Below are 22,016 nucleotides of genomic sequence, written 5' to 3' on the forward strand. Positions count from 1 at the left end.
ATATATATATATATATATATATACATTTATATGTACACATATACACATATGTGTGTGTGCGGCTCTGCTCGTACATTAGGTCAACAGAAATAATGACTGCGATTCAGCCATAGTGCCGGCAAATGTCATACTTTACCTCGATGGAACTCCTTGCATCTGGTTTCATACCCACGAGATCGATCTCATCAGCTGGAACACGTTCAAGTAGCAGTTCCTTGATTTTTTTGGCAACCCAACTGGTCCGCCGCTTCCCGCCAAGAAGCAAATAACGGCATTTGCCCAGACGTCTAGTGAGCCTTACCTCTCGTACACACCAAACGTGGAGGATCTGTGTCAACAACCCCAAAAGGACGTTTCATAGGCTGGCAAGATCGTCAACATTTTTGAAGGTTACCACATATGACTAGTTTATTCTGCTTGTCTTCACTAATGTGACTACCATTGACAGTGTGAACAAAGAGTTCCGGCCAGTAAAGCATGCGATATGCAGACGCATATCGGCTCAGGTCGAGCTTCTGCCGAAGACGTTGCAACGTCGTCCTGAGAGGCAACTCCTCCTCAACCAACCACATCGGCAGAAGTGACACGCATTGTATGCCGAGAGATCGAGGCCGCATATACGAATCCCTATAATTCCGTTCACCACGGTATCCGGCCCCTCGAAGACGGCTGTTTGAGTGATGTAGGCCATTTCTAACCAGAAATTTGTGAACCCTGGCGTCTTCTCTACTGTCTGCCATGCACACTACTGACGCCGCCCTATTCTATGCGGGCAGGCCTCGTTATACTAACGTGTCGGAATGGAGAACAGCCTATAATAAATGTATTTGTGGGCGCTACAGACGAGCTGGCCATATCGCTTGCTATGGCCGCAGGCAGTGGCCCTCTGTATTCTCTAGCTGATTTCCCACATACTCTGGCCCCTTTCTTACTACAAGCCGCTACCTTCCACGCATCAAATCATCTGCAACCAATGCCTCTGAGAAAGCCACCCGGTATGCCCGGTCGCCTCAGCCGCATCAATGAACATCTCGTTCCCCAATTCACCGCCACCCTACTTCGCCGTCCTTTAGTAGTCGATTTGCGCAGAAAAGCTATTCGCTGCGCAGCTTCTGGAGCTGAAGCTTTATTGTTGAATTTGATCCAATATCCTCTGTTGCCCTTATGTGCCGACCGGAGCACATTTCAAGTCCACGGTGGCGGCATCCCTGTCAGAGCTTTCGTTGTCTGGGACAGACGTCTCTGCCATGAGTTCAACTTTTTGTGGTCGCATGAAAAGAACGTACTTATACCTCCCCGACCCGACTTGTACGTCTCATTGACGTTGGGGTGTTCGCTGCTGGGATGTGCACATCTCGGGTTAGCGTGGTTGGATATCAGGTGGTTGGTATTGTTACGGTCCTTGTACAGTGGCCTCGCGAACTCACAAGTTGAATGAAATTTCCTTTGGCCTATTCCGCTCACATTCATTGCTCCGACAGTGGCCTGCGCCTTGAACTGCCTCGCCTATGTGATGCCAGAGACTTACCTCCTCCTTCTGGCCTACAATGCAGTGAATTTGTTCGCTTAACTTATAAAACCTTGACTCATGTCGCATTGTGACATTCGCCAGCTGTTGCAGATGTAGACTTCTATGGACACCTTTTACAGACGTCGCGCTCACGCGTGGTGTCAGTGCAACCTTCGAGTTCCTGAGCAGTAAGGCTAACGAACCTGCCTTCCCTTTGTGAATTTTGTCTTTATCAAGCAAGTACTTAGACGGGACTTTCCGTAGACCACCTTTTCTTTCTCCAAGACCATCAGGTAAAAGATTTGGTACCGGATGCTACACGTCCTCAGAAGGACGCTCTGACGCGAACTACTTACGGCAGCCGGGAAATTCATAGCATGATGACACTCCATTGCGCCTGAGCGTACTGAAAACTTTAGACTGATTCTTGAGTCGTATCAATATATTATTGACATAGGTAATGGGCCTTTCGAGATACATCCATTATCGGGCATCGTGTACACATTGATAATGCCAGCGCCATTAAGGAACGCCCATATCAAGCGTCTGCATCTGAGCGAAACGTCATCCAGGAGGAATTCAACAGGATGCTGGCGAAGGACATTGTCGAGCCATACTCCACTCTCTCAGCATCCCATGTTCTTTTATTTATTAAGAATGGATGGCTTCTCTTTTGAATGTACTATCGCCACCTGGACAACGTTACTAAAATTCTGTCTCATTGCCCGGAATTCTAGGTACCTTTAATTCTCTGTATGGTGCCGCGTACTTCTCTTTTATGAAGCTTCGATCTGGTTATTGGCAGAGGGGCATGGACCTGACGGAGATGGAGAAAATGGCTTTCGTAGGTCATGATGAGATTTACCAGTGAAAGGGCATGCCTTTCGCGCGCTGAATAGCGCCAGCCGCATTTCAAAGTATGATTGACTCTCTGCTTCACTTAATTTTGTTTCGCCTATCTTGCATAAACACCAAGAATGAATCTCACCGAATGTAGACATGTTCTGCCGTGCCAGACTAAAACTGAATTCATCGAAGTGGCGTTTTGGAAGTTGCCGCGTCACAATCCTTGGCCATATTGTGGATGTTGACCGTGTACATCCTGAGCCAAAGACATTCTATGGTGAAAGACCTTCCTTTACACAAGTCTGCTAATAATGTTCACGGCTTTGTGGCGCTCTGCTCCTATTTTTGCGGGTTTCTCAGTCAAATTGCAATAATTCTCTAACCGCTCCCAAATCTTCTCAAAAAGACGACTCTTTGGCTGCGACCCCGCACAACCCATGGCTTTCTCCGATTTACCCACACTCCCCACAACGTTCTCCATTCTGTTCCACTTCGATCCGTCAGTCCAAATCGAAGTCCGCTCTGATGAGAGTGGGTAAGGAATAGACGCAGTCTTGAGCCGGCGTCAACGTGGAGTGAACAGCACCATCGCCAATGTCAGCAGCTTGCTGCACGCATTGGAGCGAAATTATTCAATCATGGATCGTGAGTTCCTCGCTATTGTATGGCCAGTTGCAAAATTGCACCCGTATCCATTCGGCCGGCCATTCACAGCAGATTCTGACCACCATGGCCTCTGTTGGCTAGCCTCTTTGAAAGAGCTTGTACGAAGACTCACTTGATGGTCCCTGCGCCTGCTAGAGTACACCTACACGCCGGTATGGGGGACAAGGAACCCGCACACACAGGCAGATTGTTCCTACGAGTAGTTTGTCCACTACTGTGACTATTCGCGCCATGAATTCCTGGATTGCGTCTTTTCTGTGAGCCAGTTTCTTCACATCACCAACGAACAGCATCGGAATAACTACTGAAGATAAAGAACAAATTGCCTGCAATCCTCTCCCAGCGACGCCTCCTTGCGCATGTTCACCCTCCAGCGTGCTACCCTTCATCAGCGTCATGCGTGCCCTGGCGGTCTTGATCTCCTTCTAGCTATAGCATCGGACCTTCCAAATTTCATGCTGAGCTGCATGACGCCCCAACCACTGGCCACGTTGCTGTTACTCGTAAATTTGACAGGGTATGGCGTTGCTTCTAAAAGCCTACCCTAGCTATCTAAATGCGGCGTTACGTGAGCGCCTGCGAGCTCCGTCCATGCCGAATGAAACATTCTACGTTTCTTGCTGGGTATCTTGTGCCCATTGATATCCCAACTAAGCGCTTCAATAATGTCGGTTTAAATCTCCTCGGAACTTTCCTACATCTCCTTCAGGAAGCAAATGGGTTACTGTCGCTACCGGTTACGCGACACTCTACGCAATAACTCGAACGACGGCGAGAAGCTGTGCTACAGACGTGGCGTAGTTTTTCTTCCTGGACGTAATTTTAGTACACCGTACCCCACGTCGATTGTTGACTGACCAAGGCCGTACTTGCCTGTCTAGAGTCATCGACGATATCCCTCGCTGCTGTTATATGCAGAACAAGATCACCACATCATACCATCGCCAGCCTAACACGCTCAACAAGCCCTTGAATAGGACCTTAACAATTTACTTTCAAAGTATGTACCCGCTGACCCATTGATTGCGATCTTACACTGCCAAACGTAGCATCCGCATACAATTCCTCCAAACCCCACACAGCTGGATGTTCTCCCTTTTTCTTTTCGTTCGGGCGTAAATGAACTTTGCCACTGGGCCAATTTCTTGCTTCCATTGCACTGTCTTCTAAAGAACATGAACGCACCGCGATTGCTTGGGATCATTAGGCGTGGCAAATGGCACGTAGTTGACTTGCTGCTTCCCAAGAATAACGGAAGCCCCTTTGCGACCAGCGACACGGCGACGCAAGGTTTATTTCGGCTGCCCTCGTGCTACATTGATCCCGCTGAAAAACTTTCCTCGCTACGCATACCCACAGCACGCCCATCGACAAGTGCATGAGGACATGGACGCAACTGCGTCCTGCAGTCCCACTGCATCTCGGTTTCGTTGTCCAGTGAGGTTGTCGATGTTTCTATACTCAAGCATCACCACCCTTCCTCTCCTGTGGGTCCTTAGTAGCGCTGGGCCGGTGCTTTCGCTGTCGGGGTCATGCTACGTGCTACTCGAAGAAGAAGACGCCAACCCTGGGATTTATTACGTAGGACATATTAACGGCCACTGCCGGATGTGATGGCGAAGTACCTTGCTTGTTGTGGGGTGGCTTCCAGGTCGCCAGTGCTTTACACCCTTGCAATAACACCCTGTGAATAGTTTTCCTACTCGGTTTCTGCTCGTTATGTGTAGGTATATATGCACATATATTAGGCGGAACAGTTGTCAGTCACCATGAGCACGTCTATCATGATGCATATGTGCATGTGTGCGCGTACAGGCACATCATTAGAAGAAATATAACTGCTGCGACAATAATACAATGAAGAAGATTGTGGAGGAAATAGTTTTGCCTTAGAGAACTATAGCTATTTATGGTTGCAGAAAGAGAGCAGCTATGGTAACTAGGCAAAACATGACGTTAATTTTCATTTACCAAACAAGCTACGCATTATTAATAACGAACACAATATAGAAGAAACATCGCACTAATTAGCTTTTCAGGCTTCAATACCATTTGTATTGATGAGTTAGGTGGTGGTTTCCTATATGATTCTTCGTCTGCTAAGTTCGGTGATGATGGCGGTACACAGTGGTCCCGTGATGGAGCTCATTCGTCGATACAGTATGTACATCGGTGAGAGCAGTGCACAATAGCGATGACAAAAAGCGTGTGTTCCGTGACGAACTATGGCAAAACCCGAGCATATGCGTCAGTAACACTACAATTTAGTGAGTGAGCAACGGCAGAGTATTCATACAGTCGCAGCATGCAGGACACTTCAAACGGAAGGACCAACAACAAAAAAGTAAATTCCTTTTGTGCGTGCAGAGAATGCCTGAATGTTGTTTCGATTTACAATATTTCGGTGCTGTGCGCCTCCGACGACTGGCCCATAATTTTGTTTGAGCAAACGAAGGGAATCCAGCGCTACAGGAAATGGAGTCGCAAAAAAAAGGTGATGGACAGTTGCAAGATTACTATATCAAGGCATATGGGAGCCGTCTGAGGGGACGTGTAGAGAGTACACACGGTATATGTATCGATAAAGCGCAGGTAAGCTCCTTGAGCGAACCTGCATGAATGGTCGACGTTTCATGAGGGATGTGACTGTAAATGAACAACGGATGTGCCAGTATGCAGTAAGTGAGTTGTGGGAATGATTTTATCTGAAGGAAACAGTGCTGCAGTACACAGTATAATTATTTCTTTTAGGATCCACCCGTGCGCCGGAAGGCGTTCTTGTGTGAACAATTTGTATCGATGTGCTACAAATCTGCAGCACCTATTCAGACGGGTACTTCGTCAAAAAAGATTCTGATGTAGGAGCTCCTATAGTACATTCCATGAGCTCTCACGCATTCAGAAGAATTGCGGTGAGTGTGTTTGTTCGCAGCGAGGTGGCAGCTGCCACCGCAATGACAATATTGGCATATCGGAAGTGTCACAGGAGTTAAAAATGGGAAGGAAGAGTCTCGTGCACAGAGAACTGCGCTTTAACCACTCTAATGAATCGGTCACTTAGATGAACATGTCTGAGGGAAGTGAATTTAAAATTTAAAGTAATATCCGAGAGCATGCATAACACGTGCAACAGAAGGTGCCGGACGAGCATTGCCCTCACTGTTCAAGAAATGGTGCTGCCATAGAAGCAGCACGTTAGTTCCCGGTGATTTTGCTACAGACCTTTTACGCGATGTCCACAGCACTGTGCTCTCGCAAAAAGTTAAAAAAAATAAGAGACAATGGGTTCGCGGGGTGGCAACGAGGTTCCAGTGCAGACTACTGTACCTCGTTTCTAGGGTGTTCTCGCGTTCCACATGGGTTTGCAAGAACAAACTTCATTGCCTGAAACGGGATGGGCGACAATTGCATGCTTCCGCGCCTTCGCCACGATCGTGTCTTCGAATAATGCAATTCAACCTTGGTGACGGAAATGCTTCGACAGAATTTCTTCGAGCAACTGTACGTGCCTCTAGCTTCAATATTAGAGAACTACACGTGGGAGATGTAATGAAACCGTGAAGCGTGGCCTACTGTGCCCAATCTTATCTATGTACTGCTGTAGGCACATCACGTGGTAATCTAGTGCTGTTGAAGTACGGCCCTTCATTCGCTTGAGTATTCGGCGATACGATCGCTTTACGCTGTGGCCCCCGGTGTTGCCCGGTATCTCAGTGCAGGCTTCGGTAAAATAAATGTGAAGTCCTACTGTTTGTTAACAGCGCCCTTTGCATTCCTTGTACGACCGCGACCATATGGGTGGAAATGAGCAAATGTGCAAATCTCTGTGCAGGTATCCATAAAATTGGAGCATTTTATAAAATTATATTTCACACCTTGTGCTTTACACGCCTTCTTTCTTTCTTTCTTTCTTTATTCATTTATTCAAGACATTCCTTACAGAAATGCCTTGGGGGACGCGACCAACACATCCAAACATGCGCTGTATTTTTGGTAAACTAACTTGGCATCTATGGTGTGCGCTCCTATGACTGCCTTGTTTATTTCTGTGCAGGAAAGCTGTATGAACAGCTCAAAACATAAAAGCGTGCCTCGGAGCACGCGACCGCCTATAGAGCCAACCCCAGTATCACCCGCGCAATCGCAGCTGGAAACCCTTGTTCTGAGTTGTCGGTGATAGGCAAGTTTGTTACAGTGCTTCTCTATGTGCCCCGCATCAACAGAAGCCGAATGGTATGAGAGAATGGTGTCATATGATTAGTTACTGGCGACATCGCGCTTCCGCATAGGTGCGTCAACGAGTGAAGTTACACGTAGCGTTTCTTCATGTAAAGAAGTGAGAGAAATAAATGGCAATAACACTGTAATGCCTTTGCCTAGTAACATATGACTTAGAAATATCGGTGTTCCAGATTATAACCCGGCACAAAGCAACGTTTAGATGGCGACTCAAAGAATCGTGCCAAGGAAGGCACAAGAATGCGTTTGCCGTGCTAAGAATAGCGCCAGTCAGGGACTGCGCAGAATCGTGAGTGCCTAACTCACCGATAGAACTGTCATCAACATCTTCTACTACTTGGTCAAAATGACCTGGTTGTCATTGCATTTCGGCGTGTTTAGGAAGCGGAGGCACAGTGCGAAGGGCACGAATAAGGTAGAAAAATTCGTTTATACAATCGGACTATCCAGTTGGCGGCGTCGTTTTCCCGAGCGCTGGCGGCGTCTTTTGCTGGCAGTGGAACAAGCTCTCTAAGTTAGGTGGGAGTGGCCCTTTCACTGAAGTAAGCACAAATCCCAACGCTTCTGCATAAGGAAAATTTTATCGTGTTGTAGACGAGTTCATCAGCTATGTCAACATTTGTGCGTCTCGAAAAGTTAGCGCACATTTTTTTTTTATTTTTTGCTATGGAAACTTACATGCCAGGCTATTTTTGTTGTTCACATAGAGGAAGGACGGACGGCCCCGTGATAATCGGCAATTATACGCAATATTGCGACTACTTGCCGATTACCTTTTACCTCTTCCTCTTCCGATTTTACCTCTTCCTAATGATTCCAGTCCGAAGACTGGAATCATTAGGAAGAGGTAAAATATCATAACCTAAATTGAAATAGTAAACAGGCTGTAGGACTCACTACCACGCGAGCAGCTTGGTGTTTGTTCAAGTAGCCCATTGTCACCAATGTATGAGCTGCAAAGACGGCAGATCGGCTAAATATAATACGACATCCAGCGAACCAAGAGCAGCTGATAATCACAACTTGACCTCTCAGCATCCGTGCCAAAAGCTTCTTTGGTTTCCTTCACATTGTCCCCTCCTCTTTGGCTGTGCCGAACTAGTGCCCATTTGAAACCACTGAAAGACTTACCCGCAATGTTATCATTATGGGGCCGACTACATTTTATAGTGACCATGAGCACATACATGAACCATCAGAAAGTGGATCTGATCACAGATACCTTCTATAAAGACAAGGACACCTCGGAGGGTGCTATATACATGTCACTACTTCCAAGTGCGGTTCCAAGTATGGTTGAAGATAGGGAATATCTAGATACAGCGAAAGCTCGTTAAATCGAACTTCAATAATTCCAACTTATGGATAATTCGAACTGTACGATTTGGTCCTGCCAAGCACCGTAGAAGTCTATATATAAAAAAGTCCGTTAATTCGAACGCGAGAAGGTTCCCTCCCGGATAATTCGAACTACGCTCGCCTGGCACACGGCCAGAGAAACGCGCCTACTGCCTACACACAAGGCTGTATTGCCTCCGAAACGGAGAGAACGGCCAGAGAAGGCAAAATCGGACAAAAAACCTAACCGACGCGGGGTCAGCCAGAAGGCCGCGGCGGCTGCCGCCTCTCCGTTTTACGTAACCTCCGAGACTTCTTGCCCGTTGCTAATCTCGGAGGCTTTGCAAATCTTGTACAGCTGCTAATGTTGTGCGGAGATGGCACGGCAAGTGCCAAAACACAGCGAATCAAGTACGTCGCAGCTGCGCTTGCAATCAAGAACCGACGAATCAGGACCTTCGCCACCTTCACATGTTCAGCGTCTTTGTCTCGGCAGTCTTCATCGGTTGTGCACCTCTGTTTTCAGCTTAGGAGGTATTGGCCGTCGCGATTCATTGTGATGGTGTTAAGCCTCGGCTAACGTTCGTTTCGGCTGACATCGGTGGTGTGGCACAGTCGGACCCAGAGCTTCGACTTGAAGATGGCGTGTGCCCGCGGCACACGCCATCACTTTCTGACTCGCCAAATTGCTGACATGCCCTACTGCTTCCAAATCGCAGTGTACTGTTGCTCTCCTTCACTTTCGTTAGTTCGAACTTTCCTTAATTCGAACTCAAGTGACTTCCCCTTGCGATTCGAATTAACGAGCTTTTACTGTAGATAGGGACATGGAATGCATACAGCTATTTGTTAGCTTCCGCTCAAACCAAAGGCAGAACTTGCGCACCTTTTGATGGACATGAGAAACTCACGAATATGCAGCTTTCTTTAGAAAAGCTGCAACTCCAAGATGTGTAATGGTTGCATCTAGACGTGATGAATGCAGTTATTGGTAGTATGCTGTAGCAGTGATGGAATGGATCGAAATAACACTGTCGTGAGACATGTGACATATTTATCGCACAGGAGATGTTGAATGCAGATGATGAACAGTGAAATTAATAGCAGTTTCTGAGTGGGAGCGCTATTCTTCCGGCAGTTCAAATTTGTTACCTTTAAAAGTGGGGATGCTTCCCAGTTCTTTATCGCGCTGCCGGATTGTAGTAAATCTTGACCGCCAAGCCTCCACAGTTGACGTCTCGTTGGGCCAAATAAGTGCGGGGCTCTGGAGTAAATTGCCAGTGGCCTGGATAAGTAATGGCACAACGCCGCTGTGAACCGGTGCACTGACGCAGCGGTTCACAGCTGTTTTGAACCATCACCATTGAAGTGATCAGCAACATAAGAAACAAAAATATTTCGTTTTTAGTGGCAAATATATAGCTGTGTGTTCGGAGAACCTAGTAGCATTTACCTGAGAGCAAGCACTACAGGTCTTGAACTTCTGCCTTTATTGGCTTGTAAGTAATCCCTACTGACAGGCAACATATGTGACGCTTTTGCTAGTTTCAAACGTTAGATAGGACGAGTTTTGCAAATGCAATGCGGACGCCTAACATTCACTGCTGTACTTTACAAGTAAACGTTCAGCAAGGCACGTACATATGTTACGTAGACTGGATTTTCAGTCTTTCTGCCGAAACCGAAAGGAATCCAGAAGCGAGATCCCGCCTGTGGCTTCACGAGGTCCTTTACCAGAAAAAACGCCTTAAAGCGAAGCTGAAGAGTCTGTTGAATTCACTAAGACGCTCATATATGGATGCGGGAGCCCTATAAACCATGTAGGTAAAATTTGCGTTTTTTTTTTCAATTACGAGAGACGTAATCGTCGGTTGAAATTGCGCTGTAGCTCCGTCTCCCGTCGAATGCCGCGCGCTGCAGCTAACGCTGACGAAGCGAGCGGAGACCGAAAACCGCGGTGTTGTGACGTCAACTCTAGTGTTTCGTTCCTTCGTAGCGTCCGCGACCGTGCCTGACCGCGCTTGTTTCTGCGTGGGTGCCATCGTATTCTGCTTCGATCGACCCTGCATTCCTTTGTTGGTGCGTCTGCGTGTATGTAGAGTGGTAGTCAACGTGCGTGGTAGTCAACGTGAGTGGTAATCAACGTGAGTGGTAGTCAACGTTGTAGTCAAGAGATGAAGGTCACTACACGTACTGCATGAACCGGGAAGCTTTTCATGCGTTTAAACCATCTTTATAGATTGCCGACAGCTTTGGACAGTGCACAAATGCCAACGATCGCATCCCCGCTTACGTTCTACGAGGAGGCATGCAGGAACACAACACCACAGCTGGTTAACCGGAAACGAGCTCACTAGATCGGCGAAAGATCGGCGAGATTACTAGGTCGCTTTGCAAAAAACATACTCACCAAAGAGCATTTCCAAAACGAGGAGATCCCAACACTTTGCTTTCGTTCGCGTCGAAAGCACTGCTCGCACCAGCACCATTTGCTTCTTCGAGAGGCCGGCTCTTCGCAATCGGCTCGTACATGTCGGGAGTAACGCCGAACTCCTCAGAAAAACGCAGTCTCTCTAAATTTTCCATTACCTTCTCAGAAAAACAGCAGCAAACTACCTGGCACCACGCTTCATGTGTTGCGGCAGCGGTCGGATGCTACAGTTGACGTCACGAGGCGCCCGACTAATCACAGGCGGAAACGAGACGCGCGAGCTGGGCGTGTCCGCTGCTGCATTTTTCGTCGAAATAAAATATATTTGCGTTTTTTTTTCGCTCAATTTCGATACGATATACGAATTCGGAGGGTTGAAAACCATTATGTACAGTTGTTCACTCATTTTTTCTGGAAAACCTCTCAGCTTTCCTTTAAGGACGCTTTAAACTCATATGTGAAATCGTGTCTTGACGTCAGCCATTACATTTCAACAACAGCCATCTAAAAATATACGGTGGCTTATAGACACGCTTTAAATGACCTTTTTTATAATAGCAATATAAAAATGGCCTGACAGATAAGAGCTCATGTGTATAAGTGTATTTTAATCGATACACTTTGGATCGAATGCGACTTTTGGCGTTCTTGAAGAATGAAAACCAAGAAGGCTTCATTATTCTTGGCAGGCTGCGATTTGTGCATACTTTTCGCAACGCAGGTTCCGTTTTATTTCTTCTTTTTTTTTCAATGAGTCACAGTGTTACACTGTTCAATGGGTTACTTCTGCAAGCAAATCTCAATTAAAAGATAACCACTGAGCAGCATCCTGTAGCGCTCATTTACAGTGCTGGTATTTGGCAAGATATATCGTATGTAGCGATGACAAAGTTGAACTTGTATTATCACTGCAGGAGTAGTGTTTCTGCTGATACTGATGCCCGCCTCTCAGTTTCATTTATAAGTAACTTTCTGACGCCTTCCGACTATATATTGGAGCACAATAAATTATACAGCGAATTGCCTCCATACCTAACGTGTGTTACATTGCTGGAGTATGGGACTGGGAAATTGAACTAATATCGATAATAAATAGCAGTGGGGCTAGATTATTCTGTTGCAGCATTTATAGACGATGTCTCTATTACGAATATGAACTTTTGAATCATGGTGAGAGAATACAAGTCATTTGTAACTTAGTAAAGGCAGATAGCGGACGTAATATATTTATTCCCACAATGCTACATTGTAAAAGAAACCACATTTGTTGATTACAGGTACTTGATTGTATCCATTCTATGCTGATGAATAAGGTATGTATAGGTGCCTCTTTTGTTTCACGTCAATAAACACGCTCTACTGTCTCTTAGGTTAAAGTCTGGGCTGCATTAGTACTTATTCATCACGGAAGCCATACGTTGAAATCGTGCGCTATAAACCACATTTTAAAACATAGAACGATAAATAATTCTTACATTCGGGCTAGTTTGGTTATAGCCGTAAAATGACAGTGAAACACGGCTTACCAGCTATGATGGGGATCGCGCTGCCGCGATTAACACACTCATATTTTAGCAGGCTAGTGCAATTCACGGGCAAACACTTCTACTGCATCAATCTGAGGTTTCTTTTCATTATTAACGTACCCTTTGCTTGCCGTTACAAATGTCACCAAAAACAAAAAGAGGGCTCTCTAGAGGGGCCATGAGAACCTTGGCTTGTACCATTGCTGTTTTCATGTCTATGATGATTTTTCAGGTTTAATGGCGCAAGGGCCAGGTATGACCAGAGAGCGCCAGTTTTCACGTCTAGGCCACTGGGTTGGAAGGGAAAGTTCACTACTGCAGCGAAATTCTTCTTAATCTGGCTTGTTCTTATCACGATGTAACGCAGCAACAGCGCAAAAATGGGACGTCGATTGAAGAGATTGATGGCACGGATATGAACACTATATATTTTGTTTATGCACTTATTCTTTCCATTCTGGCACTTTTTCTCCTAATACCTCATCACTGGCGGTAACGCGTTGTCTGACCTACCTAGTCATCCCTTCTCTATCATTAATTGCAGCTCTGAACCCGTGAAATGTTGCAAATAATGTCTAATTTGTGTCTACATGCAAATTGCGCTCACTCGTCATTGCTATATAGTCATCTATAGCGCCGTAGCGTTGTGTTTTACAACGAAAGCTGTATATGACTAAGTTTCCGTAGTTTGTTCCTAGGTGAAATGGACAACAGATTAGAACGCCCGCCGAGAAAAATAGTGTAAAGACAAGGCTATTGCACTATATAAGCAGGAGAGGTATTGACGGTAGAAACAGCTGCGTTATCGATGGGACGGAAACCCACGCGTAGAACATGCATGCGAGGAGCGCCGGAGGGAACAGCAACGAGAGCATAAACGGCGCCGGCGTGAAACGACCACAGACGAACAACGTTCCCGCGATGCTTAAGGAAAACAAAAATCGCAAGCCAGGGCAATCATTCTACTTTGTGAAGATGGAACGGCAACGCAAGAACTTTGCTTTTCGTTCGCGAGCTTTGACTGTCGTCAACTTTCGCTGCCATTCGATCTTCACAGAATGGAATGGCTGTCATTTTTACCTTGTACATTGTGCTTAGCCTTGTGTCTAAAAAGACACAGCATGCTTCGGCATAAAAAAGCTACTCTGTGATCGCGCTCCCTCCTCCTGAGAAGAAGGGTAAGCTCCATGCAAAAGAAATTCAAAACAGGAAAACAATTACATGGAACCTTAAAACTGAAGGTGTGTTCGCTTCATAAACAAACCTGGTGCTGGAACTAAAAAAAAAACATTACGCAGTATACCGGCTGACATAGTAAGCAAGAACGTGGAGCCATTTCATTTCAGAGAATAGAGGCTAGTTAGCAGAGACAATCGCTCTTGTAGCCGATTAGTTTTAACGAGCGATATGTCATAAGCATGTTACAATGCTATAGTGTCTGAATAAAACCACTTTATGATTAAATCAGCATACACGTGCACAAAAACTGAACCATTTCCCACGCTTGTTAAGGTAACCACTGTACTATTTTCCTTAAGCGTGAGGCATAAGATGTGTGTCTGTGTGGCGACACTTCGTATTGTTGCCGATATGTTCATATATGAGATAAATATTTCCCTATTCAGTGGTCGGATCAAGGGATCTTGGTTCCGCTGAGCGAGACGCTAGGATCATGTTCGATATAGTTAGGTGGTCTTCCTCACGTCCGTACTCTCAGGACAAGAAGCTCCGACTTTTCGAGTGCGCAATGTAGACCGCAGTGCCGGAGGTATCTTTCGATAGTATCGACGGCTTCTTCTAGATAGCGTTCTTGTTGTCCAGTAGTAGGTGCTTTGGTCGAGAGCCTGACGTCATCGGTGTAAAGGGCATGGCATAGCTTAGGGATGGCGTTCAGTTGTTTCGGTAGCTTGATCATTGCGATATTGAAAAGGAGGGGTGAAATAACTGATCCTTGTGGAGTTCCTTTGTTGGGTAGCCGAAATTTATCGCTGCGGAGGTTGCAGACGCCTACTGTTGCTGTTCGGTGTGTCAAAAAGCTGCTGATGTAGTTATACATCCGGGCTCCGCAGCCTGTATCTTCGAGGTTGCGGAGAAAGGCTTCGTGGCTCACGTTGTCGAATGCGCCCTTTACGTCGATTGCCAGGATTGATGATCTGCGTCTGTGATCGAGGTAATCGAGCAAGTCTTCTTTGAGGAGCAGGAGTAAGTCCTGCGTGGAGAGGTGCTGTCGGATTCCGAACATGGTGTGCGACAAGTGTCCGTTGTCCTCGAGGTATGTTGTTAACCGGTCGTGCAGCATGTGCTCGATGAGTTTGCCCACCCAAGATGTGAGGGAAATGGGACGTAGATTTTCGATGAGAAGGGATTTGTTGGGTTTGGGGATTATGGTGACCTCCGCATGCTTCCAGGCTGCTGGTAGGTGCCCCTTTTCCCAGCAGTCGTTGTAGTACTGTAGCAGTGCTGTAGTGGCAGATTGCGGGAGGTTGCGCAGGAGCTTATTAGTTATTCTGTCCTTGCCCGCGACTGGTGTTTCTAGTGAGTTTGACTAATGCAGCGTGGGGCTCTGCCTGGGTGAATGGTCGATTGAGATCTGGGTTTGGTGCACCATCGTACGTCGTTCCGCTCACTGATGAAGTGGGCTTGTCGCTGCTTTTTGCTGAAGCTCACGAAGGAGATCATGCTCCGATCCAGCATGATTGTGGATCAATCTGCACAGATCTTGCCTCTGTTGCATTTTGGTGCGATTGGTAGCTAAGACAGCGCCTAAGAGAGAGCGCGTAGGAGGTTTTCTTGGTGCTGAGTGTCCCTTGCATGCTGTTACAAAAGGTGTGCCAATTTCGCCTGCTGAGTTGCTCCACCTAATCTTGGGCCTGTATGGTGAGAAGGGTGATTCGTTGCTTAAGTTTTCTATTGAGCTTTTGTCTCTTCCACCTCTTCAGGAGGCTTCTTTTGGCGCCCCCAGAGATGAAGGTTATGCGGGTCGACTGCGCGGGTGTTGGTGCTTAGCTGGATGCTCTTGGTGTAGTTTTCTGTGGTGATAAGAAGGCCCTTGAGCCAATGGTCGATGTCGTCGATTGTTGTGTCCCTTGAGGGACAATCGCTGAGGTTGTTCCTCAAGGACTTCCAGTCTGTTAGTCGAGCAACTCCAGTCTTGTTTGATTCCCGGTTATGCGCGATATCAAGTTGGATAATGTGGTGGTCGCTTCCGAGCATCTCCGAGAGTCGACTCCACTCGGCCGAGTGGACGTTAGCTGTGAACGTAAGGTCCGGGTTGGTGTCCCTGGAGGCTCTATTCCCGACTCTCGTGGCCTGCATTGGGTCGTTCCAGAATGTCAGCCTGTGTTGTTGAGCAGATTCGTGCGCTCGCGCTCCCTTCTTGGTGGTGTTAGGATAAGCCCATGCTGTATGTGAGGCGTTTAAATATCCAATTATGAAAACTTGATGGCCTTTCGCGCGTTTCCTGAGTTCACCGACAAAGTGGTCGAATTACGGAAGTTGATCACGAGGAGGACTGTATATGCTGGCGATCAAGAGGCTTTGCTGCGTTTTTCTGTCTCGTATAATCCCCACTAGGGTGTGCTCGGTGGGGATGTCTTCCATTTCGTGTTCCTGCGTTGTGAGAGTTTTCTTGGTAAGGATGGCTGTGCGGTGAGTTTGTGCATGAGCGTTGTATCCTTGAAGTCGGACGTTGTGGGTATTGGTTTCCTGTAGGGCAATTACATCTGTGTGGTCCAGTTTGACGAGTTCTTGTAGGTTTGCATATCGGGGACGGAAGGATCGACAGTTCCATTGCCAGATGCGCAGAGTATTTTGTGGGCTCTTTGTTGTGGTTTTAGGTGTCGCCATCATGAGGCACTTCAGCTTCACAGGCAGCTTCATAATTGGGTGAGATCCAGCGGGTGGTATTGTGACTGTTCGTGCGAGCCTTCTTTCTACCCTGCTCGGTCGTGTTGAGAAGGCTGTCGCGGTAGGACTTAGTGACATAATTGTTCTTCGCGTGGGCTATGAAACTGTTGACCTGGGCTGTTAGGCCGGTAACCTGGCTTGTGAGAGTGGTGACTTGATTTGCGAGGCTGGTGACTTGGGTGTTAAGGGTCGCAATCTTCTCGACAATATGCTTGGTGATGTTTTCAATCAGGACAAGGATGTTCTTTGTGAAAACGTCCTCGAAAGCATGGAGGTGCTTTTGAACTGTAGCTTCGATCACGGAATCAACTGCCCCCGTGGTTAGCGCTGTGAGTGGTTGCTTGCTCCCATGTTCGTATTCTTTGCATCTTTGGAATAGTCTGTCTATGAGACTTTGTTGATTTTGTAGCTTGCTCTCGAGGGCTGTTATGGCTACCGCTTCTGCCGATCCGAGGCTGGCACTGGCTGAGCTGCCTGTCACTTCAGCGTAATTCACGCGTTTTCGGGAACGCGACCGCGATCTTGATCGTGCTCTTGACATGGGTCTGCTAGTTCTTGCGGTGCTACTGGAGGCGTCACTTGAGTTGGCGGTGCTTCCATTGGCAGCGCCTAGTTCAGGGAACTCAAAGCGGTTGGAGCTCCATCGACTGTCTCGCTCTTGGATCCTGTTTTTCCATTGCTGTCTTACTTGGTAAGGCGGTAGGTAGGGCTTGAGCTTTTTCTTGCATTCTTTCCCAACCGTTTCGTGTCCTTCTCCGCAAATCTTGCACGTGGGATGGCAGTCATGGTTCGGGAGTTGGTTTGTTTTGCCACATTTGTAGCAGAAATTTGGGATTGGTTTTGGCAAATGTCTTGACGATGTCCGAGGTTGCCACAGGTTCGGCAATACAGAACTGATTTGCGGTAGGACTTGCATCGGTAGTCGCCGCTCGGATAAATGATGCTGTAGGTGACGTGTGGGCCCTCAAAATAGATGACCACCGCCGTGGACTATCCGAGCATGCGGGCGTTGAGGACTGTATAGCATGCTCGCACTCGAATTCCATCCATTAGTTCCGCACTGCAAGCCCCAGGCGTAATACCGTATATAACACCTTTGCTGACATCTTCGGGTAGACGACAGTCGGCTTTTACGTTGTAAATGTTGCCTCCTAGCTGTATGTTAGTGACCTTGGCTAAGTTTTGAGCATAGTTCTCGTTTGCTGTACTTGCAATGATGAGGTTTTCTTCTTTTTGCATTTATACTGGCACGTTTTCGTGGAATTCCTTTTGCAATATTCCGCTGTATGTTCTGAGTGCGTGAGTGACTGCGACGAGTGACCATTTGGCGAGTTCAAGGCCACCTTGTGGGCGGTAGACGATCTTGATGTCGTCCAAAGGTAGCGGTTGCATTCTGGATTTGCGCGGCAGCGGCGGCGGCGGCATGGCTGGCTGTCGTGTGGATTGGGTCACTGCGGGGGCTTTGAGTCGCGCGATTTCCTTCTTGCCTTTCCTTCCCCATGTCAGCCATTGGTCCTTGAGGTCTATCATTCTGCCACTGTTTTTATCGTAGGTCCAAGATTGCGCGACGTCGACTTCTTCCGCTGATTCTGTATACATTGCGCTGGTGTCTTCTTGTCGTTCGCTTGACGTCGCGTCCGTCGCCGGTGTTTCTTGGCTCATCTCAAGGTCTGCTTGTCAGCGGCAGCACCCGCGAGCGCCGAGCCTCCTCTTCGGCTCACAGTTTACGTGCCACGCACGTGCGGCAGTGAGCGCTGTCGGCCTCCTTCCACGCGCACCGTGTGCCTGTTGCACGTGCGATGGTGGTTCTCCCCAGCGGGCCGGTGGGGTCTCGCGCGGCATTAGGCTTAGCATGGCGTGGTATGGTCGGTGAAGATGTAGCTCGAGATCTTGACAAAAACGCACTCACTTTGAAAGTAGGTGGTATCCGCTGGTTCCGTGGAGCTTGCCGATTCTGTCGGGGCAAAATGAAAGGGGTGAGTGGCCTTTCTGTAGATATGGGCGCAAGACGCAGGAGCCCATGTGAGGAACGTCAGTACTTCACGGCCCCCTAGCGGAGCTCTCCCCGAGGATTGAAGACAATTATTATATAACGTGCAAGGGGTCATAGGAAGAGAGCATGAGGTCGTGAAGGCCGGGGTATGAGGCGACGGGATTACGCAGACGTAATCTATAGTCATCATCATCATCAGCAGCCTGGTTACGTCCACTGCAGTGCAAATGCCTGTCCCATACTTCTCCAGTTACCCCGGTCATCTACTAATTGTCGCCATGTTGTCCCTGCAATCCTCTTATTCTCATCCGCCCGCCTAATTTTCTGCCGCCCCCTGCTATGCTTCGCTTCCCTTGGAATCCCTTCCGTAGTCCTTCGTGATCATCGGTTATTTTCCCTCGTCATTACATGTCCATCCCTAGCCCATTTCTTTTTCGTGATTTCTTAAGTACATCTAAAGTATATTGTTACGTAAGAAGACGCAAATGAAAAGGTATATACAAGTATATTTACAACGTAATACGCCGCACTTGGCCAAGAGGCAACAGCCCGCGCTAGCCTCTAATCGTTGTCGTCGTCTTCTTACTGCTCGCCTCTTCGTCATCGGTAATACTATTTCGTAGCACTACCCCCGGCGGCAAAAGCACCGTCCCGGAGCGACTAAAGGCCGGACTTGGAAACAGTGTAGTAGGCCTTGAGCCTACTAACGTGCACGACATCACTAGGTGCCACAGTAGATGACGAGGTTGAGCTCACAGGGGCAATTTCGTACGTCACAGGCGTCACCTGGCGCAGCACGCGGTAGGGCCCTGTGTATCGCGAAAGGAGCTTTTGTGAAAGTCCGACGTGACGAGAGGGCGACCACAAGAGCACGAGCGCACCAGGCGAAAACTGTACGTCACGGTGGCGTGCGTTGTACTGACGCTGCTGAGTGGTTTGCGAGTCCGTCAGTCGAGCACGGGCAAGCTGGTGTGCATGGTCGGCGAGAGCGATGGCGTCGCGCGCATACTCGCTTGTTGAGATCGAAGCAGGAGGAAGTGCCGTGTCAAGGGGCAAGGTCGGTTCGCGACCGTAGAGCAGATAAAAGGGAGAAAATCCGGCGGTGTCGTGCCGGGAAGAATTATAAGCGAATGTGACGTAAGGAAGGCCAATGTCCCAGTCGCGGTGGTCCTTGGAAACGTACTTTGACAGCATATCGGTAAGAGTACGGTTTAACCGCTCTGTCAGGCCATTGGTTTGAGGATGGTATGAGGTAGTCAGCTTGTGTTGAGTGGAGCAGGAACGTACAATGTCGGCGATAACTTTCGAGAGGAAGTTACGACCACGGTCAATGAGCAGCTGTCGCGGGGCGCCATGAAGTAAGATAATGTCACACAAGAGAAAGTCCGCGACGTCAGTGGCGCAACTGGTAGGGAGAGCCCGCGTGATAGCCTATCGGGTGGCGTAATCAGTTGCGACGGCTACCCATTTGTTACCAGAGGATGACGTGGGAAAGGGACCGAGGAGGCCTAATCCAACACGAAAGAACGGTTCCACAGAGACAGTGATCGGCTGGAGATGACCGGCAGGTAGCACCTGAGGTGTTTTTCGACGCTGGCAGGTATCGCAGGCAGCAACATACTGTCGGACGGAGCGAGCAAGACCAGGCCAATAGAAGCGGCGGCGGACGCGGTCGTACGTGCGGGTTACGCCAAGATGTCCTGCAGTAGGTGCGTCATGCATCTCAAAGAGCACAGTCTGCCGTAGATGTTTTGGCACGACAAGAAGAACATCAGATCCGTCAGGGAGGAAGTTCGTTCGGTACAGAATGCCGCCCTGGAGGACATATCGGCGAACGGATGCGTCGGTAGGTGTAGAGCGCAGACGCTCGATGAGTACTCGGAGCGATAGGTCTCGGTACTGCTCATCGGCGATGTTAGCGAAGGCATACACAGAGAAAATGCCGTCGGCGGTACTACTGTCGGCGTCGTCAGGCTCGTCTACCGGGTAGCGAGACAGGCAGTCAGCGTCCTTGTGTAGTCGGTCAGATTTGTAGGTGACAGCGAACGAATATTCTTGGAGGCGTAAGGCCCAGCGACCAAGTCTTCCTGAAGGGTCTTTCAATGAGCATAACCAACAAAGCGCGTGATGGTCTGTGATAACGGAAAAGGGTCGGCCATATAAGTATGGGCGGAACTTCGCAACCGCCCAAACTAGGGCCAGACACTCACGCTCAGTGATGGAATAGTTGCGCTCCGCGGGTGAGAGGAGCCTGCTGGCGTAAGCGATAACACGGTCGTTGCCGCGCTGGCGTTGTGCCAATACTGCGCCAATTCCGTGACCGCTGGCATCAGTACGAACTTCGGTAGGCGCAGAAGGATCGAAATGGGCCAGAACGGGAGGCGTTGTGAGAACGTCGATTAGATGCGAGAATGCAGAGGCCTCGTTATCGCCCCACTGGAAAGGGGCGTCTTTTTTCAAAAGCTCGGTTAGTGGTTGTGCTATGGCCGCGAAATTTTTCACGAAATGGCGGAAGTAGGAACAAAGGCCGATGAAGCTGCGCACATTCTTGACACACTTCGGAACAGGAAAGTGCGTAACAGCATGGATCTTGCCTGGGTCCGGTTTCACTCCGTTCGCGTCAACGAGATGCCCAAGGACGGTAATCTGGCGACGGCCGAATTGGCACTTCGATGCGTTCAGTTGCAGACCGGCGCGACGAAAAACGTCCAGGACTGCCGAGAGGCGCTCGAGGTGCGTAGCGAACGTTGGGGAGAATACTATGACGTCGTCCAAGTAGCACAGGCATATGGACCATTTGAAACCGTGAACAAGGGAGTCCATCATGCGTTCAAAAGTGGCAGGAGCGTTACATAGACCAAACGGCATCACTTTGAATTGATAAAGACCGTCCGGAGTTACAAAAGCAGTCTTCTCGCGGTCGAGATCGTCCACAGCAATCTGCCAGTAGCCGGAGCGGAGGTCAATAGAATAGAAGTAGCGAGCACCATGGAGGCAGTCAAGGGCGTCATCGATCCGAGGTAGGGGATACACGTCCTTTTTGGTAACCCTGTTAAGGTGCCGATAATCCACGCAAAAGCGCCATGAGCCATCCTTCTTTTTTACCAGTACAACCGGTGACGCCCATGGACTACATGACGGTTCTATGATGTTATTGGCAAGCATTTTGCGAACTTCAGCGTGAATAACTTGACGCTCAACCGATGACACTCGATACGGGCGGCGATGAATAGGAGGGGCATCGCCGGTATTAATGCGATGTTTAACAGTTGTAGTTTGGGCCAAAGGACGATCGTGAAAGTCAAAAATATCGTTGTAGGAAAAGAGAACGCGGTAGAGCTCACGAGTGTGCTCGGACGGCATGTCAGGCGCAATCATTTTCTGTAAGTCGGCGATGGTGCAAGTGGTCGACTGAGATGGTAGAGGAGGATCGGCTGAATGGCTGTCTACCTCAGTAGATGCTACTGAGTGATCTTCGAATGAGCAAAGCTGGGCCAGAGACATCCCGCGTGGCAGCACTTGTGTCGTCAAGCCAAAATTTACCACTGGCAGGCAGACGCA

At 48.4% G+C, this 22,016-nt stretch overlaps 1 protein-coding gene across 1 annotated transcript in view; it reads left to right on the forward strand.

Annotated features, from left to right (window-relative positions):
- LOC135918608 (uncharacterized) overlaps positions 1-22,016 on the forward strand; it is a 71,510-nt gene that overhangs the window by 16,583 nt on the left and 32,911 nt on the right. The window contains exon 5 of the mRNA XM_070527026.1: positions 12,308-12,343. Within this exon, the coding sequence (XP_070383127.1) occupies positions 12,308-12,343 (36 nt within the window). The remainder of the gene's footprint in view (positions 1-12,307; positions 12,344-22,016) is intronic.

The sequence above is a fragment of the Dermacentor albipictus genome, chromosome 10, assembly GCF_038994185.2.
Source record: "Dermacentor albipictus isolate Rhodes 1998 colony chromosome 10, USDA_Dalb.pri_finalv2, whole genome shotgun sequence".
Taxonomy (NCBI): Eukaryota; Metazoa; Arthropoda; class Arachnida; order Ixodida; family Ixodidae; genus Dermacentor; species Dermacentor albipictus.